The following is a 26,249-nucleotide window of genomic DNA, read 5'->3' on the forward strand; positions in this document are numbered from 1 at the left end:
AAATTAACAGCCTCAAATAAACATTTTGCTGCCAAATCTATAGACAAAACTTTGTGCAGTGGATACCAAGCAAACCTATTTCTACTTTTACATGTATTTTAATGGGAGCTCCGGAGGTAGAGCTTCCTTTTAAAGATTCCTGCAGTCCTGATCACATTTATTGCGACAACACCAGATGCTGCCTCAAGAAATACTTTGCGATGCATCCAATGTCGTTATCGATTGCTACAATATTTTACAGTGCTCATGGATTGAAACGCGACAGGCAAATTTTAGGTAGAACTCTCTTTCTGTGCAATTACTCGAGATTACCATATCTTGTTGATTCCAATCTGGTCACGAAAGGTGACTTGGACTCTGATCTAAGCGTACGAGTTGAGATTGCGCCGATGTCACGCAAACTACCGACGGTGGAAACAAAAGCATGCGCATTGGTAAGGCCTAAATTGTCGCATTTCAATCCGTGAGCACTGTACATTCCCAGGCCTCCGAAATGTGGGCGCAGATGCCACTATAGTTTCCCGACGTCAGCACTCACTGAATGCATTGACGAGCAGGAACTCCTGCATTAATCGCCAAGCGCCTAAGCTGCACTATAGTGCAGTGATTAGCGCATCCATCTCCCAACTTCACACTGTCACAGGGACAAGAGTTTATTCATCGTAGCGCGAGTGTGAAGCCAGAACACGAGGCGGTGGCCTGAAGACAACTCAATGATGGCGTAACGAAAAGGACAGACAGATAGAGCAGACCTAGGGTACGACCTTATAACGGTTCGAAAAGTGAACCGTTCTCTTGCTCTCACTTGATTGGTCAGATTCATGCTTTTGTATTAAAAATCAATCCCAACCACTCCCTCGAGGCTAAGCGAATGGTTCGCTTTTCGAATCGTATCTCGACAGTTTCCGAGCGGAGGTTGTTGGTTGCCCTCACATGCGACGGCGGGAAACGCTTGTATATCATGCTACCAGTGGATATGGGCACATTATCGACTTGTCATTTTGTGTTAGATGAAAATCCTAGACCTCTAAAGGAATGTTGACAAGGCTCAGAGCGCTCTACATAATTTGCTAAATAGCTTTCCCGCAGAAGGTGGTCACGTGGGAGCAGAATATGGTGACGTTTTCGCACGCGCTCCGATTTGCTCGACCTTGCTGTGCGGTGCCGAAAGCCGCCACTGCGGAGATCGGCGCTGCTATCCCTGTGACGTAGAATGCGACATCACGAGACGCGTTCGCGCTTTTGCCGGAGCTCACGCAGCTCTCTGGCGATTAAAGCCTTGATTGTTGCATTGTAGATAGCGTGTTTCATTCCCCAGGCACAGCATGGTTTTCTGCTCGATGCCGCAGCAACTGTCAGACGTAGTATGTTCGACCGGAGCCCAGCGAGTTTTCACGCGTACCCCCAAAACGAAACGGAAACGACGTTTGGCTGATATAATTGGCTGATATTTACACCCTCAAAACTGCTGTCCCAGTTTCCAGTGCCGTAATACACGCACGGCTGTCGACGCGAATCGAAATGTTACCTCTCGCCCGCAAACCGTCTGCGCAACAGCGACAGAGGTGCGCGAACTTGCTCGTGCCTCAGTATACACAAATCGAGAGATGTGTGAACACTTCCAGTTAGTTTACTAGGTTAATTTCACGATAGCTCACTTTTTACGCTAATGGCCTTTTCACGTTCATTGTCATATAGTGTCGCCGCGTGCACACGCTTCGACGACGGTGGACGACGCAGCTATGGTCCCCTTCTAGCCACCGTAACGCGGCGATTCCGCCAGGTTACTCGCACGCTAAAAGCCTTTGCTGCCAGATTGGGAGGTATGCGCTAGGTTTTGCAGCCAAGACGTCACATATATACGACGTCTGCATGAACCACTGGAGTTGCAAAAAAAATTAAATTATGGGGTTTTACGTGCCAAAACCACGATCTGATTATGAGGCACGCCGTAGTGGGGGACTCCGGAAATTTGGGCCACCTGGGGTTCTTTGCCAGACACCACTTCGGACTTAGCAGCTATCACGTGATATCACTTTTTCTACGTCACTGAGAATTAACAGCAGACGAGATGGTATGTCCTAGCAGGAGCTAGTGCCAAAGCGCCGCAACCATAGTGTTTCATGCAATAGTGTACGTATTGTCGGAAACTCTATGGTTAAGGTCCCTAGATATGGATTTTATGGTCGGAACGTGCTGCTCCCTAGTGACCACGATGTACGTTATGACGTCATGGCACGTACGCCTCCTGAGAAACGAAACAAACTTGTTCGTAGAAAAGGTATTTAATTTATTGTACCCTGAGGTTTACCACGATTGACAGTGATGAACAAGGATTGTCGCTGTGTAGACAACATTTTGACAACGAAACTTGCCTTCATCAGGGCTTGCCAGTACACACAAAATGCAAGTAAAAAAATGTCTCGGTACTCATTTAAGCGGAACTCAGAATTGGGGTAAAGCAGATTACCGTCATTAACAATAATGCCTATTATCGTGCATTTCAGATTATCATGCATACGGCTCATACGCACTTGTACATTACACGCACGTGGTTTCGCACTTTCGCTTTAATTATTCCCAATCACGCGAAGCGCGTATACTGCACCTTATATACACGTTCGTCAATTGAAAGCTATCGCACAAGTTTCTTATATAATAGTGCACCACGCTCGGTTCCGGGTGGTAAAAAAAAAAAAAACTCGGCGTGTTCGCGTAGCGCTCTTCAGGGCAGATGTGGTGTACGCCCGGGCCTGCCTTGAGCTACTAACTGAACGAGTGAAAATGCCTCGCGGCAATAATCTTTGGCGTCCAAGTCGAACTCCACGTCATCAACGGCCCATCCGAGCCGCTTGCCACTGTAGAGCTTGTAGGCGTGCTTCATCTGTAGTTCAAGAAATCGTGTGCAAAGGAGAGAGAGAGAAAATTTTAGAGGCGATTTAGCAGTAAATGCGAGAGAAATGCATTAGCATTACGTACGTCGCCTGGATACACGAGTAAAATCGCGTTCATCTCATTGCAAAGAGTTGTTCAAGGAGCTCACTCGACACACGTCCTGCCTCTTCGATGGGAGAAGTGCAGATGACGGTGGTCCGGAACAGGCCACCATCAGTTGCATTATTACATATACAGGGTGTTTCATTTTAGCTGCACCAAATTTTTAAACATTGCCTGTGGCAGATAGCACAGTTATAATCCTTGATCTAAACTAATCGATAAGGCGGCCATTACTTCCACGAGAAATCAAAACGCCTAATTGAGTAATTAACATAATTACGCTAGTCAACTTTTTAATTAATGATTTTACGGCACATCTTTCAATCTACGAATTATAGCCGCTGAGTTCGCAAGGCGTATCCACTTGGAACGAATTCTCAGGACTGAACCAGTTTCGAGATATTAATTTTTAAAGTGTCCGACGAAATGTATGGGCGTTCCAGTTAACTTTTTGGGGAAAACGCTGTTTTATGCATTGAAGCACAAAGTTAACTGGAACGCCCATGTATTTCGTCGGACACTTTGAAAATTAATATCTCGAAACTGGTGCAGTCCTGAGAATTCGTTCCAAGTGGATACGCCTTGCGAACTCAGCGGCTATAATTCGTAGATTGAAAGATGTGCCGTAAAACAAATAATTAAAAAGTTAATTAGCGTAATTATGTTAATTACTCAATTCGACGTTTTTATTTCTCGTGGAAGTAATGGCCGCCTCATCGATTAGTTTAGATCAAGGATTACAATTGTGCTATCTGCCACAATCAATTTTTAAAATTTTGGTGCAGCTAAAATGAAACACCCTGTATATATATATTGCGCGGGTGCCACGGCACCCTTAAAAGATTCAACACGCTGTGTAAAAGGCGTGTGCCTGTACTGGCATCCCACAAGTGCCACTGCGCTGCCCGTAAAGAGTGGCGTCAGTGACTTTGCATCATTTTAAGATTGTGAGCACCGGTATTTTTTTTCTTGCAATTTTTAATATTCGGTAGATTTAGGATAAAAGGCATAGGCTTTGAATGAAAATTTACCTAAATTTTGCATGCGCTGTGCGGTTCTCAAAAATTTGGAGGAATAACCCAGTCAAGGAACAAAGGCTTGGTCAGAGCAAAATTGGCGGTTAACTAGTATAGCATCTACCTTGCATATTACAGCATACCTAAAGAAGTATATACAGAACAGATATAGCATACTTATAAATATATACGGAACATATCGGCAACGCCAGTGGCCAAAATTTGCCTGGAGTGTCCACATTGCTATCGCAGTAACAAAAAAAAAAAAAATAAGCACATGCGACGCACGCTTTGGAATCTTTGTGAAGCGAAGCTTTCTTCAAGTGGCCAATTTAAATTATATGCAACTGTTCATCTTCTGCAAACGCGTTTTGCAGCACAGCATGTCTTCCCAGCAAATTAGCGAGGCGCGAAATGAAAAGTTTGGCATATGTTACACTCTTGTAACACAAGAAGGCGAAAGCCTACCGCACATTTGGTAATACATGAAGTTATACAATCGGGTTTAGACTTCTTTGTAAAACATACCGGTGATGCATTAAGACATAACGAGCCGCAAAGGGAAGTACGCGTGTGGCACTAAGGCGACCTCCTGAATGCCCCATATGAACACTTAACGTAGTACCTAAAGTGCAGCATGTTAGTGCACGCGCTAGGCCACACCTTCAGTCAGAGAGATGGCTGCAGCGTGACGTGTGCAATCACGCACGCACTAGGCACACCTTTAGTAAGCTGCAACCGTGGCGCAGCCGTGGCTTCAGGGAAGCGTGCTCGTATCGCACCCCAGAGGCCAGGGCTCTATTCCCACCCAGACCGAAATTTACCAAATTTTATTTTCAAAGCCACTAATTTCCTTTGTTTACAGGAACCGCCCTGAGGAATGTGACGTCAATCAATCCAAGCATTTTTTTTTTTTTTTTGCGGCGTCGGCCATTTTTTCTCGGCACAGTTTCGGCCAAGTTTCGGCCTAGTATATATATTATGCTTTATTGTCCCTTATTTAAGACAAAGCGGTCACGTGAAGGCTTGTATCGATTGACTCTGGGCTAACAAAATAATCGGGTTGATGCTTTCCAGGGCATCACAACAAGGGAGCACTTTTGTGCTCCCTTGTTGACCAATCTTGGCAGTTTTATTCAAGTTTGAGGAGAGCGGAGACGTTTACGTCTCTGCTTTGCTGTGACTAAGTTCTCTTGCCACTTCGCGATATAGAACCGTGTTGGGGTTAGGGCGCATTCACGCCGGCGATTGACAGAGGGCGTGCAACCGACCGCGTCTGGCGACCGACTCACGGTCACTGAAGTTCACACCGACGAGCGCGATACTGCCCGTGGCCTCACCGAAATGTCAGTTCCGCTAGGGGGCGCCACCTTACCCCTCTAATCCTTCCCTCATTCTTCTGTCATCTTTCTCCCCACAGGCACTGAGCCGTGCTCTCATTAAGGCTGCAGAAGTATGTGTCTCTTCTTAACCTCAACCTCAACACCTCCCCTCTCCCTTCGTGATTGCTGCCGTTCACGTCAGCTCGCGCAACCATGGCCACATAAAATAGCCATCAGGGTATTAACGTGACAGCGTTAAGGTCCCCGTGTCGCAGAAAATCTGGCGTCGGCGTAAACGCCGTCGTCATTGGTGAAAACAATCATGCCGAGCCACATCATCCCGAACCACCCCGACCGGACAGGCCCTTCGCGTGGCGCAAGGCGTTAGTGAACAAAAATTGAATTTATAAAGTAAAATCCGTCAGAAAAATCGTAAAGTACAACTTAACCACAACCTACAAACGTGATAGCGTCAGATTGTAATCTGAATATGCGAGAAAAAAAGCCTGATAAGCAGCCAGGGACCTTTTAATGCTATCGCGTTCCACTCTTAAAGGCGAAGGTGAAGCGTCCTCCAAATTTTCGGACGTCCTATACCTCTGCGCCGCTGGTTGGTTCTGCAACATTGCGACTTTAGTCGCGGCGCTGAAGAATCAGTCACCAAAGCGACCATTTGCGACCAACTTGGTCGCGTGACTTATCAGTCCGCTGGTGTGAATGCCACTTTACAGTGCCCAAGATAGAGTCACTCGTGCCTATACCTTTGGGCCGACGGTGGTGTTGTAGTCGAACGTGGCAACGTTCCACTTTCGAGTCCTTTTCGTTAGGAACCAGGCCATCTCCCAGCCGGCCTTCATAACGGATGCCCAATCAACGCAAACCTAAAAGAAGGACGTTCAATTATTTCATTAATCGGCTAAATAACTGAGACACACTTCCGGACACAGTTTGGTGTTGCCTGCTATGTGTATGCATACGCAATGTACTGCAATAATAACTCATGTGCAAATAATGTAATTAAAGAACTCGTTTTCAAAGTGTCATTAAACCCTACCTGCTGTCTTGTGTACTGAAATATAATATATGCGGGCTGGCATAATGCTCAAGCATCATGTTGGTTTATGTTGTACTTATTAATTTGTTTTGTGTAATGTTGTTTATCTGCACGTATCTGCTACCACAAGTCCTCGCTCTGCGGTGCATCCGCTTGCAATTTTTAATTTCTCATTCAGTGTTCAATTTCATGTTATTTAGCTGAACACAGCGATGTCGCTGAACAGTGGGGCCGATGTCGGGCAGTACTTCCAGCTTTTAGCATTTGCCTTCACTGATTTGCAATATGTATAGAACAATAAATAAAATAAACGGTAACAAGTATTTTTTTAACTGGCTTATTTATTCATTGACTGATTTTTCATTCATTCAAGACGTTTATATTTCATGTACAGAGAGTAAATGAAAACAGTAGATAACTTGAGATAATCCTATAAACAATGGTAAATGCATGTAAGCGATCACTGAAAATAATTTTGGTTGTAAGACGCGATTAAATTCAGTCGATGTAAGCTCTACTATGTTTATACTGAACTTGGGGAAAGAGTTGTCTTGGAAGAGTGTTGGAAATCTAAAAATCGTAGTTCGTACGAGACTGAAAAACGTTGCAATAGGACGCCCTACCCGATTCAGGAATACTTATGATTCAGGAATCCGTGTAGTACGAGGTGAAGGATGCCTCCGCAGCTTTACTATTTTAAGGATTTATTTATTTATTTATTTATCTCTGCTGCTGATCGAACTCGCGACCTCAGCACTAGAAACGAGTTGTCTCTAGGACTTGGGTCCGATTATCGACCTCGACCTCCCTGGCAAACTCCCAAAATAGACAAATTTTGTATCGGTGTGCCACGCTGCTACACGACTAGTAGGATATGACGTCAATCCCAAAATCGCACGTACCGTGCGACGCAAAAAACAGGGTGTCAAACCGAACTCGAACCGAAATTTTGGTCGGAACTGAACCCGAATCAATATTTTGTAACGTGCCTCACTCAACCTGAACCTCAATCAACCTGAACTGATTAAAAAAATTCACAGGGTCTCGTATGTTATCCCTAAGACAACTTGAAGGCCCAAGTGTCGATGATACATTAAAGACGAACGCATGACGCACACATATCCCCCTTAATTCGTTTAGTCTACTTTGCTTACTCATCCGCTTAATTCGTTTAGTCATCTCTCTTAATTGCAAATGTTGTGGGTTCGAGTCCCCTAATTAAGTCTGTCTTAATTAACCGTGCCTTAATTAACTTCGCCTTAATTAACACCAATGTTCGTGGGTTCGACTCCCACCCGTGGTCACGTGTTCGACTCCCACCCAAGGTCGTGGGTGCGTAACCTTTTTGTACCTTTCGTGTCGCCAACGCGGTTTCGCTCAAGGTCGACCGAATAACGAGACATATAGGTTTTCGCCTTAACAATAACGGTTACCGGTTCGGCACGAAGCGGTTCAAGCATATAAGGTGACGACGGATGCTCAATGGTTTGCACGATTCTTGGAATAACTATACCACTTCGATCGGCGCACCCTATAGCTGCAGACTGTTACGACTCACGAGTTGCCGTGTGCACGAGAATAGGGATCGACGGTGGGTATCTGCTGGTAGCTACCTATACAGCAACCTCGGCAGAGACGCTTGCACTTCTGAAGTCGGCCATGCCAGTTGCACTCCACGGCATAAAATTTGTTTCAGGGGATCCGCGGAATCAACATTTCTGGTGGCGCTTCCAATTCGGCCGTTAGGTCAACTTGTCACTAAAACTGGATAAACTATAGTTTATCTAGCTTTAGTGACAAGTTTATGCTCTCTGTGTTTATATATGTATATATATATAGAGAGAGAGACCGAGAGATAGATAGATAGATAGATAGATAGATAGATAGATAGATAGACAGATAGATAGATAGATAAACACGGAGAGCGTAAAAAACGATGTCCTCGTGGAGAGAGATAACGAGTGCATGCATGGGTTATTGTAATCATTATTGCGGTCGCTAATGAATGCCATCACCTTCTCAGTGAACGATAACCCCGGCTGTAAACGGCATGCGACATCTGATTTTGTTGCGTGTCATGGTTCACCGCACGTTAGGTGCTTAGCAGAGCAGAGTATATACAACAACACTCTTCGAGTTGTAGAAATTATTCGTGGAAAACAATGTGCGTGCTTTTGATTTCATTGTCCGCCCTGCAAGACTACGGCCCACGTGCAGACGCGCAAGAGCGACGCATGATTCAGCACAAACCGTCCTTATCCATGGTTAAGAAGCATCAGTGTCCTCACCCGCTTCTAAAAAAGCAGCGAACTTAGCGGAATGTCAAATGCTGACTTCTTTCTTTGCTACAGACTAGTAGTTTTAAGATGTAATTTATGTGATACTATGTGAATTCGTGCCGTCTTCGACACCATAGTTCCTGTATAGTAGAAGACCTGGAGCAAGATGAAAATTAACTGACCCCGCTGCTGTCGAAGTAATCAGTGTGGAAGTTGCGCACACCTTGCGCTGACGCAGGGATTCTCACTAATTACCTCTGTCTTTAATATGTACTTTAAAAGTTCCCCGTGTCTGTGTAATTCATTCGTAAAAAACTTCCACATGTGCCATGCGGACAAGTCGATAGTACTATATGCAGCGTATCGCCATGGAGCAGGATAAAACGGACTGTGCCGAACCGGTTTGCGAATCGTTATAAATATTTATTTCTCTGAACCGGAACGAAAGGGAAGTGCAATGAACCCTAACCGAACCGGATGCACGATGCCTGTAGAAGTGCGAGCAAGCACTCCAGTTTCAGTTAGGCCTGATATCTGCATCACTTCCGGCAAACTATGATGGCGCCACTGTGGTGGCGCCACTGTTTTTTCCTAGTTTCAGAATGGAAAGTACGGGATTTTGTACGTTCTTAGTGATGCACCCGTATACGCGTTTCGCACACAAAATTTTGCACCCAGCCTTAATTCTTTGTAGCTGCACTATCACTACAAATACTTTATTTGCGCAATGCAAAATTTCGCTGTAATTGGCTATTTAGCGGCGCTTCAACCAGCATGGGAACAAGGAACGGTTGAAGCATCGGTTTCGTTCGAACCTCGATATAACGAACGTGGATACACCGAATCGTCGGATATAACGAAGCAACTATAAAATGTTTCTCGGTGATGTCAGCGTGTAACGAACATATAGCTTATAAGGAATATCGGATATAACGAAGATGTTTTTTTTTTTTGTCCAATGGGACTCGTTACAACGAGTTTTGACTCTGCTGGGTGCGGATATAGAACAATGGATGTGCGCAAGCTCTAAGACACGGTTGGTTTTTAGCGCCACGCCCTATATATATGCATTCTGACAACAATGCAGAGAAAAAGCATGAGCCGGGTCACGTACCTTGCCTAAATGCTTCGGTTCCGCGATCTTGTCGCAGGGCATGCCCAGGCTCCACGACTGCGGAACGTCGAAGTACACGGTACGCGCACTGAACGACAGAAGCACGGTCACGTAGTCCGGCGGCTCGGCCCGCGAAGCCATGACTGCGGCCTCGCCCTGCGTGAACCGCACTGATTACGGTGCGTTAAGAGAATCAACGCGGCTGGCTGGCTTCAGCGTTGAATGTACGCTCGCCAAACTCGCAATCTTGATCCCAAGTGTACTTCTCGCCATATGCAAAATTCTGTAAAGCAGGCTTTCCATCACATATGTAGCAGGCCTAAAGAAATGGCCGGGCTCCCTGGTAGCACTGTCTACGGCAATATTAAAGATGATGACACCCCTTTCGAAAGCTTGGAGGTGGCGGTGAACGGAGAGCGACAGGAATGACGTCACCATCCCGCATGTCGACACCCTAATTACGGTTCTAGCCCCGGGAGGTCCGCCATCTTGGTTTGCTCAGAAGAGGTGGGTCGAGAAGCGCACTTGCGAGTTTTGCACTCCACGAGTCCATCCAGATGTTTCTAGAAAAATGAAAGTTTTGACTTGATCTCATTTTGTGCACAGAACCGAAAAACCGGCAAATAGCGCGTCCCTGCATCGGGGTTGAACCGGCAGCCGGCAAAGTGAGGAAGAAAACCGGCTGTGCCAATGGAAAGCTGGCCAAGTGTATGGCAACCCTACATGCCGTTAGGACTATTCGAGTCAGCTATCTGTCTTGCACGCCGTCTGATCGCCGCTCCCTTCTCTGTTTGTGACAGCGACACGTCGTAACTCGGAGCGCGAAGATCCGCACCACAGCGACGGTTGCCTCAGAGTACCAGAAACAAATCTCGAGGGCTATGCTTTTGTCGGCTGCATGAGCAGGAAATTATTGCGGAGTCGGAAAGAGGTCACGGTCGCCATGTTTCAGAGTGCGCGGACTGACCATGATGGGCACGTCCACGGCGTCCATCGATGCCGCTCGCACGCTTGTCGTGGGGCCCACCACCATGCAGGGCTTGGTGCCATCCGCCGGAAGGTGCGTTTGAAGCAGCAGCAAGTCGATTGGAAATGCCCTGTACGCAAGAAAAGAGGCACCGCCGACGATTGTCAGGTGATCGCAATGTGGTTCGTTTTATCTTTGAACACTAGTAATAGCTCTTATCGGTTTCTAATTTCTGGCTACGACAGTGAATCCGTTCAGTTTCCAATATTTTCCCATCGGGTACCGAGTAGTACAAACGGCGTCAAATAGCATTGGTAGCTGTAGGATTATGTTGGAAACGTAATGCGCCTGTTATAAGTACGCGACTAGCAATAACAACGCCTCCACTTTGTTTGGAACAACATCTATATACGCGTATACCACGTTTACAACAGGTTCCGAAGCTGTTTGACGCTGCTCTTGTTACTGGGAAACCGTTGGAAATTTTTTTGAAAACTTAACACTAACGAGCAAAAATCATTTGAACTGTGTTACCAAATTACCCTTCCACAGTACCACAAAAAGCAGCTCGTACCGTGACAAGAGGTCTGGCAAGTATAATTACTATACACATTACATAAACTTGTGTAAAACGTACGCATCAGCCGGTTCAATGTCCAGTCATATGAAAGCTTTGACTCAGTATATATTATAGGCGAATAATCTGGTCGCCACGACCTTGCAAAAAACAAAGTAGCTATATAGAAGTTTACCCGAGTTTCTCGTTAGTTTCTGTCGCGTTCGTTATACTTTCTGTAGAAATTCAGTTAAATGGATCAGGGCGCGATATTGTCCCAAGAGAGTACTCACATGGCGATGCGGAGCAGTTTACTCAGTGTCACGAGGTCCACGGTCGGGTTGGTGTACGAGGTCCGCACGTCCAGCATCATGTACCGCCTCTCGACCTGCTGGCCGGTCAGCTCGTTCAGCAGGGCCTGCAGCTCGCGTAGCCGCTGCGTCCGAAAAAAGTACACGACGGCGCATTTGTCATCCTATAACGGACGTCTACAGAGCGCTCGGGCGCCGTGCTACAGAGCAAATAAATTATACATACGCTTGCTTGCAAGTTTTGAAAGACATACAGGGTGTCCCAACTATCGTGTACCAAGATTTAAAGATATGCAAATGCCACGTAGCTGGACAGAACCAAGGTAATGTTGTTTGCCGTGGCTTGGAGGTACTCAAACAATTTTTTTGCGTCCAGCGCCTAATGATATAATTAGTCTTAACTAATCAGCCAACTTCTCAAATGTTTTTATTAGATGAAATGTGCGAATGAGAAAATTGTAGAGCGACATGAAAAACTCCCGATACAGCTTTCTGTTGCCCAGTATACGTGCTACATAAAAGTGTTCTTCCGAGCGTGAAAGAAGCCCGCGAATATATACCACCTGTATATGCCGGGTGTTTCCGCGAACACTTTCAAAAATTTTTAAAGGTTGCCTGTGGCAGATAGCACAATTCTAGTTCATGAGCTGGTCTACCCGATAGAGGCGAATATTACTTGCGCAAAAGACTGAAGTGCATAATCGACTAATTAACAAAAATGCGCTAATTAGTTTTTAACTAATTACCTTATGGCCCATATTTCAGTTTACAAATATTAGCCGCGGAGTTCGAAAGGCGAATCAACTTGGAACGAATTCTCAGGATGACACCAGTTTCGACAAATTAATTCCCGGACTTTGCGGAGAAATGCATTGGCGTTCCAGTTACTTTTGTGCTTCAATGCTAAAACTACAATCTTTTGTGCGTGCGTGCGTGCGTGCGTGCGCACGCACGCACATGTTCAGCATATGTACTGTGGGAATGCGTGACTCTCACGCGTCCCCTGATGTTGTTTTCCCCGCATGTCTCCTGTAGTCCGGCTTCTCTGCGTGGCTAAACCCGGCGGTGTTTGCGGCGCGTTGCGAGAGATGGCGCTAGTGTCGCGATGCTAACGCCACCGAACGGCGAGGTCACTTGGGAGAAAAAGGTCGGAGGCGCTCTCTCTTTGGCTGGGGATCGGCGACCAACACGCACGAACGCTTCGCGCGTGCGCCGGCCCGCTTCGCGCGACCGTCGCGCGAGGCTTAGAGCGGGACACCGGTATGGACGAACACGGATCGTTCGAGCGCGCCACCGTTCGCGTGACCGTACACGTGAACGACTAGGCGATGGTGTCATAGCATGGGGCGAACGTATTCGCTCGCTATCGGGTCGCGGTGAGTCGGACTTCCTTGATTTGTCGCGCGCCCGTGTGAATGTTCTATTGGTTGTAATTCGGCTAGTATGTATTAGTGTATGAAAGGTGCAATAAATGCCCTTTTGATTGTTTGCACTACTATGTGTCGTTCCTTTGTCCCAAGAGCACATGTGAGACCCCACTGTACACACGTTCAACTAATGCAGCGGTGTGCATGGGCGCAAGGCACCGGTCGTATTCCGGCACTAGACGAGTCTTTTCGCGGCGATCCCGTGAACGCTGCCATGTTCGATCACGTGGTGACGCGTCCATTACTTGCCTCAAGTGCCTCCGTTGCCTCCTTGTTTACAATGGAAGTGTATGATGCCGGCGCGGCTTAGAAAACCTCTGTTTTCAGAGATGTCATAAACATTGACTAGGTGGACGACACGAAGCTTTGATCACAGCTTCAGAGAACATGCAAAAGCGCTTTCGGAGCTGATTAAGCTATGTTCAAACGGCGCAAGCAGCGTATATGGTGCTTGTTCTACAAGCTGGGCTAAGCATGTATTCCAAGCTATCCAAGCTTTCCGATTATGAATTCAGTCAGGATTAGTGTGTTTTGCTCTTTGTTCTTCATTCGGCAAATATTTTGAAGCAGTGGCTCGTCAGTTTCTGACTCAGTGAAGTTCCTCGGTGCGGCCACTATCTGATTATTTTCTGCCTAATCGCTCGCGGGTGTGCTCAATTCCGATAGATTTGTTCTTGCTGCGTTCAAGGCTTGGAACGTAACTGTTTTGTACATTGTAATACCTTGTAGCAAATATATATTACGGCTAGTAACTCGCTTACTCTTGTGGACCGTCACGAAATATTCAGCTTCGACCATTCGTGCGCCATAGGTGTAGTCCGTCATTTATTGTGCGTATACAGTGCGCATATATTCAAGTGTGCGTCCATTCACTTATTCTTGATAGGTCGGCGGTAGAGTGGGCGTAAGTTTTCCTGCCACTTGGGACAGATGTGTATAGATAACGTGCGCGAAACTTACTCTGACAGGAAGCAGCGCTACTCCCTTTGTCGTTGTTTAACGAGTGGTACTCACTCTTGCCGACGTTCTGGGGTTGAAGCCCTTTCTTTGAAGGTTTGCGATACAAGGCTGGCGGATGAGCGAATTTCTGTATTCTCGAGGAAAGCCATACATCACGAAGTGCCGGTAACACGTTCGGACAGTTGCAGCAGCGGTTCGCGAACTTGGCCACACATATTCATTCTATTGCTTAACATGCCAGTCACTATTTTTGCAGCCAACTACTGCACACGTCTTCAATCCACATGATTCAATCTAGCATGATTAGAGCACAGTGTGTTAGCAAAAACTCAGTTGCATTTGCGACAGCTGATCGCACAGAAGCAAGGTAGAAGCGGTAATGGTTTCGTATTCGTGCGCGGTCGCTGAGGAGAGGTATGGCGCGCCGCCGTGAGCGCCATCTCGTTTCTCTAAAACAAACTGCTCCGCGAAAAGGGTCAATAATGAAACAGCAGCATTACCTCTGCAGCCACTGTAGGTATGCACGGCAAAGCGGGAGGCATACCTCAATCAGGGGCAGGAACAGCTGAAGCTCGTCCGTGGAGGTCGACGTGTTCAAGACGAGGTTGGCCACTCCGTGGTTCTTGATCCTCGCGCCCCACAACGCCACAAACGCGGCCATCCCGTCGTCGCCCTTCAGCTGCCAGTAGCTGGCGTTGCTCTGGCTGCGCACCGGGAGACATGGCTCCGATTCATGCCAAGAACGCAAGCAACGCTGCGGAATACACTCAAGTGTATACCGCTTGCCATCATGAAAGATTCGCACCGCGTGTTTCGCAGCACGTGCAGTTGTTTCTTATAATGGCGCATTCCATTGGCAGAGCGGGATCGAGCGTAGGCAAAGAGCAGAAAGGAACAGAGCAGTGTATGTACAGTAGAACCTCATTGATACGATTCTGCATAATACGTTTTTCGGGATAATGCGTTTTCCGTTCTCGGCCAACGTTTCCCGACCAGCTTGCTCCGGATACTACGATTTTCGGATGATACGTTTTATTTTCCGGTTCCCGTGAAGATCGTATCAACGAGGTTCCAGTGGAGTGCAATGAGAGTGCGACTGCTTGCTTCCCCACTGAAAGGTTCCGTGCGGTCCGAGTGCGAGGGCGAACGTGTATCACGTGATCAGATTGTTTACCATCCCGCTGCGATTACCACGCGAACTTCTCTTCTCAGCTGCCATTGCTGCCGCACACTGAACCAAAACGACGGAAACACAACCAAAATAAAACGATATGACGCGTTGCGTCAAGTGACTTCCTTCGCACTCCGCTTCCCGGGCGGGGGCAGCTCGAACGAACTGCTCTCGGCGTTGCCAAACTGCTCCCGATCTGCCATTGGAACGCAGCTACTCTGGAGAGAGCACCTTTGTGGATGCTTTTGAGTGCTCCTGTTCGCCCAATGTCATGCGCCATTATCTACCACGCTTTTTTCAACGGAACACCTACTTGACTTATTACAACTAAAACTTGTCAGCATTAGGTTACGTCAAATCCCGTGTCATTTTCGTGTCTTTGTGCTTCCAGTAAGCGAAATACTTGCTTTTGTGGTAAGCGCAAGGGTTGCGCTGTGGCTGCAGAAAGGTGCCACTCCGTTCGAAGCCCCCAAATACACGCAAAGTGCCTCGAGCGGCCAGTCGCGCGGCAATTTTGCGTGTATTCGCGGGCTTCTTTCACGCTCGGAAAAAAACACTTTTACGTAGCACGTATTGGGCAACAGAAAGCTCTGTATCGGGAGTTTTTTTCATGCTGCTCTACAATTTTCTCATTTGCACTTTTAATCTAATTATATTATTTTAGAAGTTTATTAACTAAGACTAATTACGTAATTAGGCGGAATGCAAAAAAAAATAATCTGAGTATCTCCAAGCGACGTCCAACAACATTACCTTTGTTCTGCCCAGCTACATGGCATTTGCATATTTTTAAATCTTGGTGCATCATAGTTGGGACACCGCGTATACAGGGTGTGTCAGCGAACACTTTCAAAAATCCTTAAAGTTTACCTGTGGCAGATAGCCCAATTCGAGCCGGTCCGCTCGAAGCGGTGAACATTACTTGCGCAAGAAATTGAAATGCATAATCGAATAATTAACAAAATTAATTAAGTGTTAAACTAATTACCTGATGGCTCATATTGTAATCTACAAATTGTAGCCGTGCAGTTCGCTAGACGGATCCACTTGGAACGAATTCTCGGGATGACACCGGTTTCGGGATATTAATTCCCGAACTTTGCGGAGAAATGCATTGGCGTTCCAGTTAATTTTGTGCTTCAATGCATAAAACGACGTTTTCTTAAGAAACTGACTGGAACGCCAATGCATTTCTTCGCAAAGTTCGGGAATTAATATCTCGAAAGCGGTGTCATCCCGGGAATTCGTTCCAAGTGGATCCGCCTTGTGAACTCCACGGCTATAATTTGTAGATTACAATATGGGCCATCAAGTAATTAGTTAAAACTTAATTAATTAATTTTTATTAATTAGTTGATTATACATTTCAATTTTTTGCGCAAGTAATGTCCGCCACTTCGAGTAGACCAGCTCATTAACAAGAATTGGGCTATCTGCCACAGGAAACCTTAAATAAATTTTGAAAGTGTTCGCTGAAACACCCTGTATATAGTGAATAAGCGTTTGCAAATAGTCGCGTAGATTACGGGCGCAGTGGCAATTAACCATACCCTGAGAACTGCCTTACATACAACGTCATTGCCTTTAATGTACAAGTTGCTCGGACTTGCGTAAACGTACCTTGAGGCGCAGTGTACATGCGCATTTGTGTACGTGGTTTGTTTATGCCAGTTATGTGCAGCGGTGGCAAAGAAAAAGCAACAGACATTGTAGTGAAATGGAGACTCATCGAGTATGCAGGAGGTTCAATTCACACAAAGCTCAGTTTGATGTGTGTTGCTAGTGACCACTTTTACATGGAGACTACCATGTTTCGTGGGACGTTCGACGTCTCGCGTTCTGGCAGAAATGGTGAAAAAGTAACGTTTTTTTTTTTTCGTAATGCTTAGAGCCAGTAATTAACTTGCGCACCTACTTAGAGCCGATGATTCAATTCTATTTTATGCAAGCACGCAGCACGACTCACTGCACAATCGTTAGGTATTTATAATTAATCTGCAATTGTGATGTCTAACTATAAAACGCACAAGGCAGCTTCCTAACACCTTGTTCTTCTAGAAGTGGAGTTTCGAGCGCCCAGGAATCATTGCCATCATCGTGACATCGTCGGAAGTCTATGTCAACTGCATCGAGAACGAAGGTCCTATTCCTGCGATCTCCAATTACCCCTGTCTTGCACCAGCTGACCTCATTTAGAAATAAAGTTGCGTAAATTGGCACATTTATATACAGCCAGCCTGCCATAATTCGCGCCTGAAGGGCATGCATACGCGATGATAGTGACAGTGACAAGAACTTTTATTGGTCCTGAGAAACTGGCCAGGGGCTCCCTCAATACGCGATGTTTTTTTTTTTTTTTTTCTGATCCACGCGGAACCGAATCCACGCCTTTCGCATTTCGCGCGCGATGTCCCCTAGCGGCCTACAGCGACGGCTATTTATGCACGCGTACGAGACCTGGGGACGACAGCCAGCACCGCTCATGACCATAGCGAAGAATGTGTAGACCACCCACGTGTGGTCTATACCTGCGATCGACGAGCACACCGTAGCGCGTGACGGTGGCGACGCTGGCGATCATGACGAAGTCTTTGTAGCACGGCGCCGTCCTGACCTGCGCCACCGACAGATCGGCGGGCAGCTGCAGGTATAAGAGGTCGCACACGGCGTCCTTCGGGTAGTGGTGGGCCCTGCTGCTACCACCCAGGAGGGGTGAGCACCGATGCACACACACCAGAGGGTGCCACAGGACAGATTCCTTGTCCATGCTGAGTGCCAAGTCTGCGCTCGGCGATGAAGGCGAGGATGAATGTCTATCTATCTATCTATCTATCTATCTATTATCTATCTATGTCTACCCATCCGTCCGTCCGCCCGTTGTACCAAGCGAAAAGCGACCAGCTCCAAGGACGTAAGCCTGCTGTCGTGCCGTACGTCCACAAGTTATACTATATGTAATTTTAAAGAATTACTCCATCTCCCGCTAAAGGGAACCATGTGTGGATGCGAAGCAGCGGGGATATGGTTAGCTTGCGCGGGAGATGGTTTCGCGGCAGCGGCCCGAGCGCTCATCGCGGCGCTGCACAGGAGAGATAGTGAGGCGCGCGCGCTCCGTCATTTTCATACCGCGGAACTACCGTGGCGCCCCCAGCGGAGTATGCAGCTGTCGCACCACCTGTCGTGCGCGCCACTCCGGATTCCTAGAGGAGAGAAAGGGGGGAGAGAGAGGGAGAGGGGCCGCGCATGCGCTGTGGGGGTGTGGGACGCGGGCGCCGCTCCGTAGAGGATTCCTAAAGGAGAGAGAGGGGGAGGGGACGCGCATGTGCTGTGGGGGTGTGGGACGCCGCGGGAGGGACGGACAAAGCCCCCGCCATAAGATGCTTCGCATCTAAAAAGTCGCAAATAGGTACGGTGTGCCAGTTGTTTTCTCGGCGCCACGCAAGTTGGCTGGGCTGTGTCCGCGCATCAGCCGCGTTGAAAGCAAGCTCGGATCCCAAAAGAAGCACGCCAGACCTTATGTGAAATCTGTGACTGGCGTTGTATATGAAATACTGCTATGTTGTGAGAAGACGCATGTAGGTCAAGCTGGACGCTGTGTACTTGTGAACGACCCAGCACGGGAGCGTGAACTATCATTAAAGAACAGAGGCAACGCGCACTTACCTGCGCATGCACTGCGCATTGCCTGCAAGTGTGAGCCACGCCTTCGTGAGATAAAAACACTGGGCAATAGTAGTAGTGGCAGGAGAATTGCTGGAGGTTTTCCATGTTAAGATGACAGGCACGAACTGCATTACCGATACGTCCTGTTTGTCTCTTCGGAAACGAGTTCCAACTGTTCGAAACAATGATGCGACTTTTTTAACGTGACTGCTGCCCGCATGTGCAGGTGTTGTATTCCTGTGAGTTTGCTCTACGAATAAACAGTTGAAGTTTAGCGCTCGCTCTGTTCCTTCTTACTTCATCCTACAAAGCCTTTATTGCCGCGTCGCGCTAATATGTAACCCCCCAAACCCAGATAGATCAGAAATTATGCTTCTAGAAATATACGACAGATGGCGAAACTACGTCGGAGGTCGTCAACTCCGTGTTACTGTGCACATCCGACTGGAGAGAGCGGAGAACGCACCAGTGAAAATTTGGAGGACGCTTAAGCTTCGCCTTTAAGAGTAGAACGCGATAGCATTCCACGATCTCTGAATACTTGTCAGGCTTCCCGACAGCTACAGTTTTATTGGCCTTTTATTTTTTCTCCACCTTCGCCTCTGCGCGCCGATGCCGTTTTACGCTGCCGAGGAGGCAAGCCCCATCTGGATGGTGTTTTTGCATGTAACCTACAAGGTCAATCCAAATAGGTCGCGAAGCTTCGGGGGAAAAGCAGTTCAGAACGAATTGTCACCGACATCAGCAAGGGTGGTCATGGGAGCAGCGATTAAAGCGCGACTATTTTTGGAGGGAACAAACATTGGAAAAAAAAGCGTTTTTAATTAAAGCGAGACACAGTTATAGATTCATTCAACGAAAATAAAATTCCTAATCAATTTTATATGTACGCATGGCGAGAAAAGAAGAGACAACTCTATTTTACTAGATCATTATCAATAAATACTTTTTTTTTTTCAGCTCCCACCGTAAGAGCGCCCACAGATAACGGTGGACGTTGACGCCGCTATCACTTGCAATGCACTGCAGCTCTTTAAGTGTGCAGAAAGGCGCGCTCGTGAAGTTCACCTGTTACAATACGGCCCCCTAACATGTTCTGTTGTTTTGCTTGTCGACGCTTGTCTGAATTTGGCGACGCGGGTAGTTTTTGTTTTTTAACCTGTTCAGTCAAAAGTACTGAGTTGCGACCGCCAGATAATTGTTAACTTTAGTTGTTTTCATATGCGACAGCGCCGGCCGACGGGCTTGGCGTCCCACGAAAGGACGAGCACTCCACGCCAAAAGCGTTCGTCGGCCTCCAAAGAAAGTATGTTCTGTACAGGGATCCCATTTCGACACCCGTAGGGCTGACCTTTTCCTGCATCACTTTCCGCGCTGAAAGCTCGGAACGCCCGTGAAGTCGAATGGCGGGGCATTTGAATATCCAGCTCTAATGATAGGCCTCCGAAAAACCCGCCGCGGTGGCGCAGTCAGCTAAGGTGTTTCGCTGCTGAGCACGAGATCGCGGGATCGAATGCTGGCCGCGGCGGCCGCATTTCAATGGAGACGAAATGCAAGAACGCCAGTGTGCTTGCGTTGTAGTGCACGTTAAAGAGCCCCAGGTGGTCAAAATTAATCCGGAGCCCTCCACTACGGCGTGCCTCATAATCAGAACTGGTTTTAGCACGTAAAACCCCCAGAAAGAAGAACGTATCCGAAAACAAACTTCGCGCATTTGAGAACAAAACGACGTCACTTCTGCTTTTAACGGATATGACAGCACATCATTTTTTTTTCTTCTGCCAGAAGTGTTCCCTTGTCACACAAATAACGCTAAACCCGATGAACCACCATGTTTTGAACGTATGGGCTTCAATGGAAGCTTCGCTACCAGGTATATTTACCGTGTAACCTACCCGGGCGCGCCGCTGTTGGTATAGTATAAATGCTGGAAAAGGGGTTTGTGTTTGACTTTCCTCGTAACAGAATTACGTTTTCTCGTACATTCAAATTACAATCCGACGCTATCATGTCTGTAGGTTGTGGTTAAGTCGTACTTTACGATTTTTCTGATGGATTTTACTTTGAGAAATTAAAATTTTTGTTCACTAACGCCTTGCGCCACGCGGAAGGCCTGCGCGGTCGGGCATGGTTCAAGATGATTTTCTTAGCTACCGACGCCGGCGCGCCCTCGCTATCGCGTTAAAATGAACGGGTATACGTCACATGGCGGGACAGAAACTCGGAAACGTACTATAGTATACGTCAGTGACTCCGAAAGAGTCAATGCCCTCTAGGGCATTTCGGGTACTTAACTAAATAAGCGACCTGTTGCAATTGTCCATATCGGGGAAACCGAGACGTTTACCGCGCGCTTGCGCCCATGACTTCGATCCCCAATAGTGCACTGGTGTTCTCATCGCCATAGTGTGAGGAGGTGCACGAAGCTAACCGTGGTTTTCGAGGTCACAACGGCACGCCGGTGCGATATGGGAGGCCATATACTACGACGACACGATGAGGGCATAGCGGGAATGACACAGCAAACCTAACATAGATCGGAGGCCTCGATTGCTGTAGCATTAATCGACTGCTCTAGCTCAGCGTCGCCTAAACATGACCCCTCCGCTCACATTCTGCGCGCCCAGACACTGCAGAGAGCTAAAGCCAGGGGCTTTGCCAGAGAGCTTCGTTAAATTGTCATTTTGGTTACAGCATTGGCAGAATCACGAGTGGATAGTGGTTTGCTTTTCAGCAACACGGCAAGGATTAAATTAACGTTATTTGGAATCTCTACCAAATTCCAATCAGCATGTTTGACATTACATTTGCATTCGCGACTTGAGCAGAATATAGTAGCACAATATCGAAAGAGCTACAGGCGCTTAAAATTAATCCGCTTTGTGTACAGTGCCTCTAGAAGTCCAGGCGTTTGTTATACGATTTGTTAATCGCCATCAGTGATATCAAACCAACGGCGTAGACTATAGTACCGCACGTGTTTCGTAGATGAAGTTCAAATCAGTGGCGACTTACTTTCGTTGTCATCGGCAGGTCCTTTGGTTTTTTGCGCTGCGAAGGAAGTTGACCTGGCTTAAGGATCACGATTGCAACCAAAGAAGATAAAAGCAGGAGACATTTCCATACACTCCTAAAACATCTTGGGGATCATAATGCAGCTATAGACTGGCCTCGCGATCCCTTGCAAAATGAAATCAGGGGCGACTTCTCACAATATTCACCGCGCCTTTGAAATCAAATGCATACGGAATCATATCTCAATTGTTTAATGATATTCTTGTCGCTACCGCTTCAAAACAATTTGCAGTAATATACTAACCGACACCGTTGTGTCGTCACAGACGTCAAAAATGCATTCGTTAAGTACGTTTAGATTATCGTGAATTGACATGAGAATCCAGGATGTAGAATCAAAATGCGAAACTACGAGACGATGTTACACTTTTATCTCTGTGTGTAAAAAAAAAATTACACTAGCTTTACGACAAAAAGCCGACGAATATTTCCCTACGCACTTACAGATGCTGCATTCAGCATCGAACCGTGGTATTAACAAGCGTACTTTCTTTTTATTGCGATAGAAATTATATGGACACTCCAAGAGAATATCTGCCGCCGTCGTCGCCGTCGCCGTGAGGTTCCGTATAAAGTCCAACGGCGATAATATGGTCGCCGTGCGCCATATTCTGTATGAGCGAGTGAAAGCGTGTGAGGGTGAACCGGCAATCGTGGCTCTATCTCGCGCACGCAAGAGAGCGCTCTAGCGGAGCGGGAAGGAGGCGCGCTGTCTTGCAGTCGCGCGCAAGGGAGGGCAGGGAGGGCCTGTGTTTACAAGTTTACACGGTCGATTAAATTACTATCCTTACTTCGTATAGCTGTCCACTACTAATTTGCTATCGCAATCTATGCTTCGCCTTTCGGTGAACACTGCGCCTTTGCCCCCCCCCCCCCCCCTTCCTTTTTTTACGTACGTATAACACACCGATCGGTTATGAAAATCGACAAGTAAAATGATCATGTCCCTTAGACGTTTTCGAGTCTGAACAGGATATCTGTCATGTTCCTTTTCAGCAGGCGTCACCTCCTCGACCGCTGCTCGCATACGCCGCCCTCCGCCTGCGACCGGTGACGTCACTCTCTGAGACTCTACGACAAGTTCCGCCGTGTGCAAACTTCGTCGCTTAGTACCGGAGTGCTATTCACCGACATCGTCAAATTCCGCCACGTTGTCAAATTCTGCAATGGCGACATTTCGAGCCAATCAGAGAGGCCGGGGCAGCCCTCTGCGCCAGTCACAGCTGACAAGATGTCGAACTCTCCCGGTTTCTGCGGTGATGTGCTGCGGGAATCGCAGACAGTTAATTCGCAGCAAGTGAAACTACATTCCTGCGCAATTCTGTGTCATACTAAAGGAAAGTAACAAGGACGGGGGCACAGCATATGTGTTACTGCGCCAAGTAGTCCGGCAGAGTTTACAGCTTTTTCGGTTTAGGTTTCTCGGAGCAGACACTGAACGATTGAACCGACGAGGCCTAATGGAAAGTGCGACGGTTTCGCATTTTCCTAAACGCGGTAGAGCAACGATAAAAGTAAGATTGAAATTCAATCCCGAATGGCGTATTCCTTGTCTTACTTTATGTAAGTGCTGTAATAGATAGGGTGTTTAAATGCTTTCTGTTACCTAGTTTAAACAAATGCGTATATATGAGATTGCGTGACTATTTTCAGAAGAGCTGTGACGCTTGCGCTTCCCCTCCGTATAGTCGTCCCTTCCCCATAAAGTTGCGCGCGAGTGCAACAGAGGTTTGCTAACGCCTTGCTACACTCTCCGCAGCGGATCACGTGGCGTGACGTCACACATGCCGCACTTGCGTATAGTAGAGTAGCACGGGCGCACCTTGGTTATCTACGTGCATGTAAACGACGGTGAGGACGTTCAGCACCAGCATAGTGACGAACAGGATGAACAGGCCCACCGTGTACCCTTCCAGGAACCTGCACACGTGTACGTTCGTGGTCAAGTACTAGATATACCTTTAGCCTGTTCATATAACGTATTAACCTTCGTGGAATATGAGCTTACCGGAGACGCATACAGCTGCAACAACGCTGGTAACGACACCTTGTGACTCTTGGTCGAATAATTACGCGTTTGGCAAAAGAAAATAAATTTCTCGCTTTTTATGGGGGAGGGGGGGGGGGGGGTCGCAGAAACGTCAGAAAAAGCTCTGAACGGCTGTCAGTACTGTTATTAGACTTCTTGATGTTCGTACTGTAACCGGAGACAGGTCATGTGCGCTTGCACTTAAGGAACACGCTACCTCATGATAGTCGCCCCTTTCCACTATTAATATGCTTCACAACTTCACCGGGCTGTACTGCGGCAAAGCTGACTTAAACAAAGCCGGTGTTTATGCAGCGCAAATGAAACATTTTCCTCGCGCGCACCCCATTTCTACGTCTTCACCACTGAACCGGGCTGCATTGCAGCAAAGCTGACTTCGATAAATCCGGCAATTATGCAGCGCATATTAAACCTTTTCCTCGCGCACACTCCTGAACGCATGTGCCGATCTGAAGCGAACCGATGTTAGGCCTACACTGCCTACTCACAAATGACTTAGATTTAAATCTGACCTCCGCTAGCTACCTAGCGCATAATGACAATTACGATGCGGCTGTGCTGCAATATATGACACATCTTTCTTTTTCTTCTTTCGCGCCGGGGTTGAGGCACAAGAATGGCCGTGCCCATGAGGATTAGTCGGAATTCGGGAGTCTCGCAAGAAAATCGGAATTACCATGGAAGGTCATTCACACCAACAACTGATGCAACAAGTTTTCAACGACAATATAATTTATTACAAGAATTACTATAGAGGAAACGTCAGCGCTAGCGTTTACTCTTGAGCTGCAAGTATAGCGGTTTGGCCAGCGTGGGAATCATGGAGGAAGGAATGAATAGCATCGCGCAACACGATTAAAGCCAAAAGCAACGGCCCAGCACGTCATCGTCACGGCAGAGCGCGCGGTAGGTTTTAGTGCTCTATCTCTGCAGGCAGCGGCCCCTATAGACGTTTTCACGAGAGCGCTCCCGACGGTCTGGCGTGGAGAGTATGTGTCAGTGTTGCCTGTTCGGTCTGGACTGTGAGCTTGCCTTGCGCTTGCATTGCGGAGTGGTAGCTTTCCTTCGATGTTTCCGTTTATTTTTGTCACGAATGACTTACGCTCGTAAATAATGGCATATATACTCATCAAAAGGCTACAGGCCAGCAGTGTGCAGTTTATGGGTGCACAAACAACCAGCGGAAAATAACGATTTTAGGGACTAAGTGTGTCCACAACACAGCACTCCGCGAGACCACTGCCGCGATGTGGTATTTTCACACTTCGCCGGTTTCCTGCATCACCTGAGGACTTGGCATTTCAGTCTAATGTGAAACAATGCACACATCAGTAAAATAACGCATTTTGGTAAACTCTTTTCGGCACATTTCCCAACAGTTTGCAAGAATTGTCAGCTCTTCGATGCAATATTTTCTCGTATGTAGTGGCAGAGGCTACATTTGTTATTCTTTCAAACACGACTTCATTCCAGTGCCTAATACGGGGGTCACACGGCGCACTTTTGATCGTGATCGAGCCCGATATGGATCGAATTTCTTGGTCGCGATTGGATTCTTTGCTCAATCTGGGGAAGGGAGCCAATCGTGGTCGAACATTCCGATCCAGATCGGTCTCGATCATTATCAAAAGTGGCCGCGTGACACCGGTATAAGACAAATTGGAGCACTCTGCGAGAGAACTAGTCGGTAAATACACTTCGCAACGATCTGGAAAAATCGTGTCCTATGGAAGATGTATGCAGGCCCTGTGTCCACCAAAACATTGTCTCTGCGTTAACACGCACCCTACGCGGCCCTGCCCATAAATGTAATTAACTTCAACAGTGTGGTGCTGCATCGATCTCACCCATCTTTGAGCGTTGTCTATGTGCTTGGGCAGCAAGAGAATGCAAAAACGAACGTGTCAACCTCATCAGTGCGGCCTAGCGCCAGTGTTAGAGTTCGGGAACCGTAATGCGCTAACTGTGTGTGGCGTAGAAACGCGCTAAATGAGCCCGCGCAAGAAAGAACGTAAAAAACGGTATTCGCATGGGTACGCGAACAATAGCATCAAGCTTGCAAGAATAACAGTAACGAAAATAAATTCGCACAGTCGATCAAGTGAAATGCTTACGTGCGTACAGAGACTGCTTCGCTGACCACTAAGCGCTTTTCACTCACAGTCAGTAGTGGTTTACAGTCATATGCATATCTATTTATTCGACAATTGTTAAGACTCGACATTACTTTATTATGAACATAGCACAGTGAGACGGTGTAAGCGAAACAAGAGAGAGCAGAGATGGC

At 47.2% G+C, this 26,249-nt stretch overlaps 1 protein-coding gene across 2 annotated transcripts; it reads right to left on the reverse strand.

The window, feature by feature from the left end:
* Positions 1-1,557: 1,557 nt before the first annotated feature.
* On the reverse strand, positions 1,558-23,959 carry LOC119432014 (uncharacterized). Of its 2 annotated transcripts, XM_049657161.1 has the most exons (9): positions 23,735-23,959; positions 21,853-21,888; positions 17,703-17,955; positions 14,548-14,707; positions 11,599-11,741; positions 10,750-10,879; positions 9,783-9,938; positions 6,097-6,216; positions 1,558-2,884 (listed from the first exon to the last, which is right to left on the reverse strand). In XM_049657161.1, the coding sequence occupies exons 1-9, from the start codon at positions 23,784-23,786 to the stop codon at positions 2,726-2,728; spliced, it is 1,209 nt and encodes a 402-aa protein (XP_049513118.1). In that variant the 5' UTR covers positions 23,787-23,959; the 3' UTR covers positions 1,558-2,725. The 2 variants fall into 2 exon arrangements, with proteins under 2 accessions (XP_049513118.1, XP_037555390.2); XM_037699462.2 differs by lacking the exon at positions 9,783-9,938.
* Positions 23,960-26,249: the final 2,290 nt, after the last annotated feature.

This window comes from Dermacentor silvarum, chromosome 10, assembly GCF_013339745.2.
Source record: "Dermacentor silvarum isolate Dsil-2018 chromosome 10, BIME_Dsil_1.4, whole genome shotgun sequence".
NCBI lineage: Eukaryota > Metazoa > Arthropoda > Arachnida > Ixodida > Ixodidae > Dermacentor > Dermacentor silvarum.

Bases quoted from the DNA above. Each gene is read 5' to 3' on its own strand.
- LOC119432014 (XM_049657161.1), bottom strand. From the start codon at position 23,786: ATGCTGGTGCTGAACGTCCTCACCGTCGTTTACATGCACGTAGATAAC. The intron at 14,708-17,702 runs GTATAGACCACA...CCCGGTGCGCAG, and splicing joins GGTGTGCTCGTCGATCGCAG to CCAGAGCAACGCCAGCTACT. The intron at 10,880-11,598 runs GTGAGTACTCTC...TCTTGCGTACAG, and splicing joins AAACTGCTCCGCATCGCCAT to GGCATTTCCAATCGACTTGC.